Source organism: Oncorhynchus gorbuscha, unplaced genomic scaffold (genome assembly GCF_021184085.1).
Source record: "Oncorhynchus gorbuscha isolate QuinsamMale2020 ecotype Even-year unplaced genomic scaffold, OgorEven_v1.0 Un_scaffold_5359, whole genome shotgun sequence".
Classification (NCBI taxonomy): domain Eukaryota; kingdom Metazoa; phylum Chordata; class Actinopteri; order Salmoniformes; family Salmonidae; genus Oncorhynchus; species Oncorhynchus gorbuscha.
In genome coordinates this window covers 15001-24632 of record NW_025749177.1, presented here as the reverse complement: position 1 = coordinate 24632, position 9632 = coordinate 15001, and the positions used below count along the sequence as shown (strand labels likewise).

Here is a 9632-nt window from a genome sequence, read left to right as displayed (position 1 = left end):
AAGGTAAAATAAAAACATTAGTGGAGACTGTATTACGTAAACGCCAGCTCCATCAGAAATGACCATTTCTATCAGACAATCAAATCGAAGGTTATTTATTTATTTTTTTATTTATTTTACTAGGGTAAGTCAGTTAAGAACAAATTTTATTTTCAATGACGTTTTAGCAGAGGTTATCGCGGACGTAGCGAAACGCTAAAATCTGTAATGCGCCTTGCCATCCAGATTGAATAGAGCCCTCATGCTCGTGGATCTACACGGTAACAGCAAGACCAAACAAAGAAAACAAGAGGGTTTGATTCAATCGATCCGCTTTAGTCAACATCTGCATAGCGGTTAAAACCTTGTCAGCTCACGGATTTGAACTTGCAACCTTCCGGTCACTAGTCCAACACTCTAACCACTGGCTACCCTGCCGCCCCAATGGGGGAACATTACCATTTCTGATGCAGCCGACACATGGCGCTTACCACAAATACAGTCTCCACTAATGTGGGGAACATTACCATTGAATTGCAGATTGCGTGGGGCCCTGAAACATGCATTGATGCCAATGACAGATTTGCTCCAAGATTTCTGTAATCTCAAGTTAAAGATTCAGTCGTGTGTGTGATTGTATTAACTGACTGTGTGTGGGGGGGGGTCTCTGTTGTGTGTGTAGAACACAGTAGATAAGCTGATTAAGAAGACTAATCTTGCGTTGGTGGTGGGAAGCTGCAGCTGGAGAGAGCAGTTTGTCTCTGCCGTCACTGTCAGCGCAGGTACCTACCTTGCTTCCTCTCTGCGTGATGTCATCCTGTTCACGTCATTTCACTTTCAGTCTACAGGATTCATATAGACCGGCCTGAACAGAATTAGAACCCAAACTCTCTGTTCTCCCCGAGTCCCCTCCATCACCTTCTCCCTCCCCTCTCCCCTCCTCTCACCCTTCTCTCCCTACCCTCTCTCTCCCCTGCATCTATCCTTTCCTCTCTCTCTCTCTCTCTCTATCCTCTCTCTCCTCTCTCTCTCTCTCTCCCCCTAGATCTATCCTTTCCTCTCTCTCTCTCTCTCTCTCTCTCTCTCTCTCTCTCTCTCTCTCTCTCTCTCTCTCCCCCTGATCTATCCCTTTCCCTCTCTTTCCCTCTCCCCCTGCATCTATCTTTCCTCTCCCTCTCTCTCTCTCCTCTCTCTCTCTCTCTCTCTCTCTCTCCTCTCTCCTCTCCCCACCACTATCCCTTTTCTCCTTCTCTCTCTCTCTCCCCTCCCTCTTCCTCTTATCTCTTTCCTCTCTCTCTCTCTCTCTCTCTCTCTCTCTCTCTCTCTCTCTCTCTCTCTCCCTCCCTCTCTCTCTCTCTCTCTCTCTCTCTCTCCCCTGCATCTATCCTTTCCCTCTCTCTCTTCTCTCTCTCCTCTCCCCCTGCATCTATCCCTTTCTCTCTCTTTTTCTCTCTCTCTCTCCCTCCCCTCTTCCCTGATCTATCTCTTTTTCCTCTCTCTCTCTCTTCTCTCTCCCTCCCTCCCCTCTCCCCCTGCACTATCCCCTTTCTCTCTCTTCTTTCTCCCTTCTCCCCTGCTCTGATTCCCTCTCTCTCCTTCCCCTCCCTCCCCCTTCCCCTGCATCTATCCCTCTCTCTCTCTCTCCTCTCCTCTTCTCTCTCTCTCTGATCTCTCTCTTCTCCTCTCTCCCCTCCCTCCTCTCCCCCTGATCTCTATCCCTTTCCTTCTCTCTCTCTCCTCTCCTCCTGTCTCCCCTAGATCTCTCTCCCTTCTTCTCTCTTCTCTCTCTCTCTCTCTCTCTCTCTCTCTCTCTCCCTCTCCCCTTCCCTCCCCTTCTCTCCTCTCCCTCTGCACGATCCCTTTCTCTCTTTTTCTCTCTCTCTCTCTCCTCCCTCTTCCCCTAGATTCGATCTCTCCCTCTCTCTCTGTCTCTCCCTCTCCCCTCCTCTCCCCTGCACCTATCCCCTTTTCTCTCTCTCCTCTCTCCCCTCTCTCTCCCCCTCCCCCTCCCTTCTCTCCCTCTCCCCCTATCTCCTCTCCCCCTGCATCTTCCCTTTCCTCCTTTCTCTCCCCTACCCTCCCCTCTCCCCTGCATCTGTCCCTTTCCTCTCTCTAGATCTGTCCCTTTCTCTCCTCTCTCTCTCTCCTCTCTCTCTTCTCTCCCTCTTCTCTCTCTCTCTCTCTCTCCTCTCTCTCTCTCTCTTCCTCCCCCCTCTCCCCCTGCATCTATCCTTTCCTCTCTCTCTCTCTCTCCCTCTCTCCCCCTACCCTCTCCTCTCCCCTGCATCTGTCCCTTTCCTCTCTCTCTCCCTTCCCTCTCCCCCTGCATCTATCCTTTCCTCTCCTCTCTCTCCTCTCCCTTTCCTCTCTCTCTCTCTCTCTCTCTCTCTCCCTCTCTCCCCCTCAGATCTCTCAGTCCTCTTTTCCTCTCTCTCTCCCTCTGCATCTCCCTTTCCTCTCTCCCCTCTCTCCCCCAGATCTCTCCCTCTTCTCTCTCTTTCTCTCTCTTCTCTCTCTCCCCTTCTCCCCTCTCCACCTGCATCTGTCCCCTTTCCTCTCTCTCTCTCTCCTAGTCTCTCCTCTCCCTCTCTCTCTCCCTTCTTCTCTCTCTCCCCTCTCTCTTCTCCCCTCTCCTCTCCCCTCTATCTAGATCTTCCTCTCTCTCTTTTCCTCTCTCTCTCTCTCTCCCCCCTACCCTCTCCTCTCCCCCTGCATCTATCCCTTCCACCTCTCTCTCTCTCTCTCCCTCTCTCTCTCCTCTCTCCCCCTCAGACTCTCTCTCTCTCTCTCTCTCTCTCTCCCTCTCTCTCCTCTCTCTCTTCTCCCTCTCTCTCTCTCTCGATCTCTCTCTCTCTCTCTCTCTCTCTCCTCTCTCTCTCCCCCTTCCTCCTCCTCCACCTGCATCTGTCCTTTCCTCTCTCTCTCTCTCTCTCTCTTCTCTCTCTCTCTCCTCCCTCTCCCTACCCTCTCTCTCCCCTGCATCTATCCCTTCCCTCTCTCTCTCTCTCTCCTCTCTCTCTCCCCCTACCCTCTCCTCTCCCCCTGCATCTATCCCTTCCCTCTCTCTCTCTTCTCCTCTCTCTCTCTCTCTCTCTCTCTCTGTCTCTCTCTCTCTCTCTCTCTCTCTCTGTCTCTCTGTCTCTCTCTCTCTCATCAATTCGTTTCACTTTTCCTCAAGGGCTTTATTGACATGGATAACATATGTTAACATTGAGCAAAGCAAGTGAAACAGTTCATATTAAACACACAAGGTTAAAAAGAGTAAGACTCCATCTCTCTCTCTGTCTCTCTCCAGGTGATGATGATGATGAGGAGAGTGGTGAAGAGCGTCTCCCGTCCTGTTTTGACTACATCATGCACTTCCTCACCGTCTTCTGGAAAGTTCTGTTTGCCTTTGTCCCTCCGACAGAGTACTGGAATGGCTGGGCCTGCTTCATCGTCTCCATCAGTCTCATCGGTAGGTAACCCTGACCCCTGACCCTGCAGAGTACTGGAATGGCTGGGCCTGCTTCATCGTCTCCATCAGTCTCATCGGTAGGTAACCCTGACCCTGACCCTACAGAGTACTGGAATGGCTGGGCCTGCTTCATCGTCTCCATCAGTCTCATCGGTAGGTAACCCTGACCCCTGACCCTACAGACTACTGGAATAGCTGGGCCTGCTTCATCGTCTCCATCAGTCTCATCGGTAGGTAACCCTGACCCCTGACCCTGCAGAGTACTGGAATGGCTGGGCCGTCCATCTCCCTTAATAATAGGTAACACAAATTTCATGTGTAACCAAGGATTGGTCAACTCAGTTTGAAATACCACGATATCGTCGGCATCAACTAAGATGGGAAGCGGGATGGTCACGTGTGGAAGCAAACGATTAAAGGTTGTTTACTCACTGTGAGGAAGGAATCTTACTGTCTGTCCTAATGTGTTTTTGATTCGGTGTCCCGGCTAGGAGTTCTGACGGCTGTAACAGGAGACCTGGCCTCTGCCTTCGGCTGCACTGTGGGTCTGAAGGACTCTGTTACTGCCGTGGTGTTTGTAGCACTAGGGACCTCTGTACCAGGTGGATTACACACACACACACACACACACACACACACACACACACACACACACACACACACACACACACACACACACACACACACACACACACACACACACACACACACACACACACACACACACACACACACACACACACACTCTTCTTCCTTCTCTTTTCTCTCCTTCTATGTTCCCTCTGTTTGTCCTAATTGTGTAATCATGATGATGTAATGACATTTTAAACTGTAACCTTCAGTGCCTCGGTACCCAGGTGTGTGTTGTGGGCTGTAGGTGTGACAGAGTACGCGTGCAGAATTATGACCGCCTTAGGGAGTTTGTATGTGTGTCTCCTCTCACCTGCCTTATTTAATCTGGTCTTCTCTCTCCCTCTTTTTTCATCCATTTGCCTCTGCCCACTTTTTTCTCTATCTCTCTTTCCCCCTCCCCTTTCTCCCCCTTCTCCCATCCTTCCCCCTCCACATCCCCTCTCTCTTCTCTTTTTTTCTTTCTGCTATTTCTTCTTATCCCTCCCCTCCTTCCCATCTTCTTCCCCCTCCCTCTCCCCTCTCTTTCTGCTATTTCTTCTTATCCCTCCCCTCCTTCCCATTTTCTTCCCACCTCCCTCTCCTCTCTTTCTGCTATTTCTTCTTATCCCCTCCCCCTCCTTCCCATTTTTCTTCCCCCTCCCTCTCCTCTCTTCCTGCTATTTCTTCTCTTCTCCCTCTCTCTCCACCACTACCCCCTCCCCTCCTTCCCATTTTCTTCCCCCTCCTCTCCCCTCTCTTTCTGCTATTTCTTCTCTCCCCTCCCCCTCCTTCCCATCTTCTTCCCCCTCTTTCTGCTATTTATTCTCTCCCTCTCCCCTCCTCTCTCCACTACTACCCAGACACCTTTGCCAGTAAGGTGGCCGCCATCCAGGACCAGTACGCCGACGCCTCCATCGGCAACGTAACCGGTAGCAACGCCGTGAACGTCTTCCTTGGGATCGGAGTGGCGTGGACCATCGCCGCCGTGTTCTGGCGCTCCAAAGGCCAGGTGTTTCGCGTCGACCCGGGCTCGCTGGCGTTCTCCGTCACGCTCTTCACGGTGATGGCGTGCATATGCGTGATGATACTCCTCTACCGACGGCGGGCGTCAGTGGCAGGGGGGGAGCTCGGAGGGCCGAGGACTACCAAGATCATCACATCACTGGTCTTCTTCTTCATGTGGCTGATCTATATATTGCTGTCATCACTGGAGGCATACTGTCACATACCTGGGTTCTAGAGAGAGAGAGAGAGAGAGAGAGAGAGAGATGGAGAGAGAGAGAGAGATGGAGAGAGAGAGAGATGGAGAGAGAGAGATGGAGAGAGAGAGAGAGAGAAGGATGGAGGGGTGGGTTGGGGGAGACAGAGAGGAGGAATAGACACAGGGAGGGAACAAAAGGAAACCCACTCGGCAAAACTGGTTGAATCAACATTGTTTCCACGTTGTTTCAACAACAACAAAAAAATGAAGCGTAATGACGTTTATTCAACGTGGAAACAGTTGGTTTGCAACTTAAATCCAATGTCACGGGGACATTTTTTTGTCAGCCAAATGTAAATGAAAAGTCGATGTTGAATTGACGTCTGCGCCAGTGGGAAGGGAGGCAGGCAGAGAGGACATGTTGGAAAGAGCATTCTCCCTTTCCCCCTTCTAACACTAGAGTCAGTATTCTCCTTCTAACACTAGAGTCAGTATTCTCCTTCTAACACTAGAGTCAGTATTCCCCCTTCTAACACCAGAGTCAGTATTCTCCATCTAACACCAGAGTCAGTATTCTCCTTCTAACACCAGAGTCAGTATTCTCCATCTAACACTAGAGTCAGTATTCTCCATCTAACACTAGAGTCAGTATTCTCCTTCTAACACTAGAGTCAGTATTCTCCATCTAACACCAGAGTCAGTATTCTCCATCTAACACTAGAGTCAGTATTCTCCATCTAACACTAAGTCAGTATTCTCCTTCTAACACTAGAGTCAGTATTCTCCATCTAACACTAGAGTCAGTATTCTCCTTCTAACACTAGAGTCAGTATTCTCCGTCTAACACCAGAGTCAGTATTCTCCATCTAACACTAGAGTCAGTATTCTCCATCTAACACTAGAGTCAGTATTCTCCTTCTAACACTAGAGTCAGTATTCTCCATCTAACACTAGAGTCAGTATTCTCATCTAACACTAGAGTCAGTATTCTCCATCTAACACTAATCTAACAGGTAGAGGTCATATCAGTGAAAGGCTCTAATCTAACAGGTAGAGGTCATATCAGTGAAAGCCTCTAATCCAACAGGTAGAGGTCATATCAGTGAAAGCCTCTAATCTAACAGGTAGAGATCATATCAGTGAAAGTCTCTAATCTAACAGGTAGAGGTCATATCAGTGAAAGGCTCTAATCTAACAGGTAGAGGTCATATCAGTGAAAGCCTCTAATCCAACAGGTAGAGGTCATATCAGTGAAAGCCTCTAATCTAACAGGTAGAGGTCATATCAGTGAAAGTCTCTAATCTAACAGGTAGAGGTCATATCAGTGAAAGCCTCTAATCTAACAGGTAGAGGTCATATCAGTGAAAGCCTCTAATCTAACAGGTAGAGGTCATATCAGTGAAAGCCTCTAATCCAGCAGGTAGAGGTCATATCAGTGAAAGCCTCTAATCTAACAGGTAGAGGTCATATCTGTGAAAGCCTCTAATCTAACAGGTAGAGGACATATCAGTGAAAGCCTCTAATCCAACAGGTGAAGTCATCTCAGACAACTCTTTCTGCCCCTGCTTTACGACCCTCCTCTCCTCCTCTCTCTCTTTCCTTCCTCGCTTCACTCCGCCCAGCCTTATTCTCCAATAGACTGTAAACGTCTTAATATTGTCTTAAAGTGATAGGCTAGTAGAGGACGTTAGACCACACCCCTTTCCCGCCACCCTCGCTCCTGTTGAGCCAATCCCCCAAGTCACCTTGCTCTCCCTAAGGAAGACCTTGCCCTCCACTTTTCAACGGCGTTGGTGTGTAGATGTTGTTATTGCGAAATTGTAAAGAAAATAATAAATAATGAAAATGATGATTATTATGAAGAAGTATGTTAAAAACATTGGAATGAGAGAAGAAGATGATATTAAAAGACTAGAATTATTATGTGAGAACTGTACGGAATGATAATAATTGAACTTTGCAATAAAGAAAATGTTGAATATGAAATATATTAAAATACTTATTTAAAAAAACACCATTGTTGGATATAAAACTAAGATTAAACTAACCTGTTAGTAGAAAATGTGACCAACTAGCCCGCTGATACTAGTGACATTTTTGTCTTTTCAAAATATTGCGTGGAGTAGATTTTTGATCCAGACTATCAATATATTTTGTCTACTATTCCAGCACCTGACCCAGTGCCCAAAATCCTTCACTTCCATCCCTGGTTACAACCATTATAACCAAGCAGAAATGACGTAATGCCCAAACAGGATATCAGGTAACGGAAACAGAAAGGAGGGTGGACCAAACTGACAAACTTAATTTTACCCAGACCAATGAAATTTGAGATAATCATTCGGCTGACCCAGATGATGATTTCGATTGCAGATCTAACTGTATTTGGATAAAGGACATTTCCGATGTTTTATGGCAAAAACTAAACAAACAAAGAAACTATGGGTTTTATGCTGAATAAATAAATAAGATTTGAATATAGATATGTATATAGGCTGGTGTAAAGACTGTAAGGGAAGCTGACCATGTCTACTATTGGTTCATTCTCAATGAGAGGAGAGGAGTTGGATAGAAGGGTGCAAACTGGAAAAATATATTTTAGACGAGCTCTCTAGTGCAACTCTATGGCGCACAGATCTCTCCTTCCTCCCAAAGTGTAAATAAATAGCACTTTCCTTCTGATTTTGAATATAAATGACTGGTATCGGAAATATGGTGGGAAATGCCTACACCGATCCAATGATTTTAGATTTTCGGAAGTAGTGAACCATAGAGTTGAATAGAGGGTACACTTCAGGAGGAAGGAGATATCATTGGGATGCTCCCATCCTCTATCTGTTGTACAGCCATTAAACTAAACCAAGGACCAACTAACCAACCAACTAACTAACTAACTCTATGTTGTCATGCTAATACAACCACACTGTGATACAACACACAGCCTGTCCACTGAATATTAAACCCCAGCTCAGTCCTCTGAATATAACATCACAGCTCAGTCAGTCCCATGAATATGACATCACAGCTGTCAGTCCCTTGAATATGACATCTCAGCGTAGTCCGTCCCTGAATATGACATCACAGCTCAGTCAGTCCCCTGAATATGACATCTCAGCGTAGTCCGTCCCTGAATATGACATCCCAGCTGTCAGTCCCTTGAATATGACATCCCAGCTCAGTCAGTCCCTTGAATATGACATCACAGCTCAGTCAGTCCCTTGAATATGACATCACAGCTCAGTCAGTCCCTTGAATATGACATCCCAGCTCAGTCAGTCCCTTGAATATGACACCCCAGCTCAGTCAGTCCCTTGAATATGACATCACAGCGTAGTCCGTCCCTGAATATGACATCCCAGCTCAGTCAGTCCCTTGAATATGACATCACAGCGTAGTTCGACCCTGAATATGACATCACAGCGTAGTCCGTCCCTGAATATGACATCCCAGCTCAGTCAGTCCCTTGAATATGACACCAAGCTCAGTCAGTCCTCTGAATATGACATCACAGCTCAGTCAGTCCCTTGAATATGACACATCACAGCTCAGTCAGTCCCTTGAATATGACATCACAGCTCAGTCAGTCCCTTGAATATGACATCCCAGCTCAGTCAGTCCCTTGAATATGACACCCCAGCTCAGTCAGTCCCTTGAATATGACATCCCAGCTCAGTCAGTCCCTTGAATATGACACCCCAGCTCAGTCAGTCCCTTGAATATGACATCACAGCGTAGTTCGACCCTGAATATGACATCACAGCGTAGTCCGTCCCTGAATATGACATCCCAGCTCAGTCAGTCCCTTGAATATGACATCACAGCTCAGTCAGTCCTCTGAATATGACACCCCAGCTCAGTCAGTCCCTTGAATATGACATCACAGTTCAGTCTGACTTCTGAAAATGCTAATAAGGAGTTACAAAGATCAGTGTTAACATGGGGAATTTAATGGGGAAATATTTCATAAAATATCTGACGACTACCAACATTCCCTGCCAAGTTTAGAAACGCTGAGACTAAGGTTCAATCAGGTTAACCGGCGATAGCCGACACCCGCATCGCTGATGTCTTGGCGGTGTAACTGCGTTCGGAGATGTCGAATCGGTGAGTAGCTGCTCTTGTTCATTGTCACAAAGCCACACCGTCCCCACTCGGTTAGAGGTTCAGAACAAGAAAATGTAGGAACGACGCTCAGCCTAATCGAGGTGTAGATTACATCTCACATTACAGTGTTCGAACTTGAAGAAAAGCCTGCATGGGATTTGTCTTAATGCGCCTCTGTGCAGCCAATGGCAATGTACGCTTCAGGTATAATCATGGGAGCTGCTTGTGGATATGACAGCTCTAACACAATTCCACCTCTGAGTTAAAACATCCACTGTG

General features: G+C 47.3%; 1 protein-coding gene across 1 annotated transcript; it reads left to right on the top strand.

Annotated features, from left to right (window-relative positions):
* Nucleotides 1-661: 661 nt before the first annotated feature.
* On the top strand, nt 662-5345 carry LOC124029056 (sodium/calcium exchanger 1-like; the record flags this gene model as incomplete). The annotated part of the gene is made up of 4 exons (XM_046340909.1): nt 662-761; nt 3275-3436; nt 3928-4038; nt 4909-5345. Coding segments are annotated over 4 exons (753 nt in total), but the record flags the coding sequence as incomplete, so codon positions are not given.
* Nucleotides 5346-9632: the final 4287 nt, after the last annotated feature.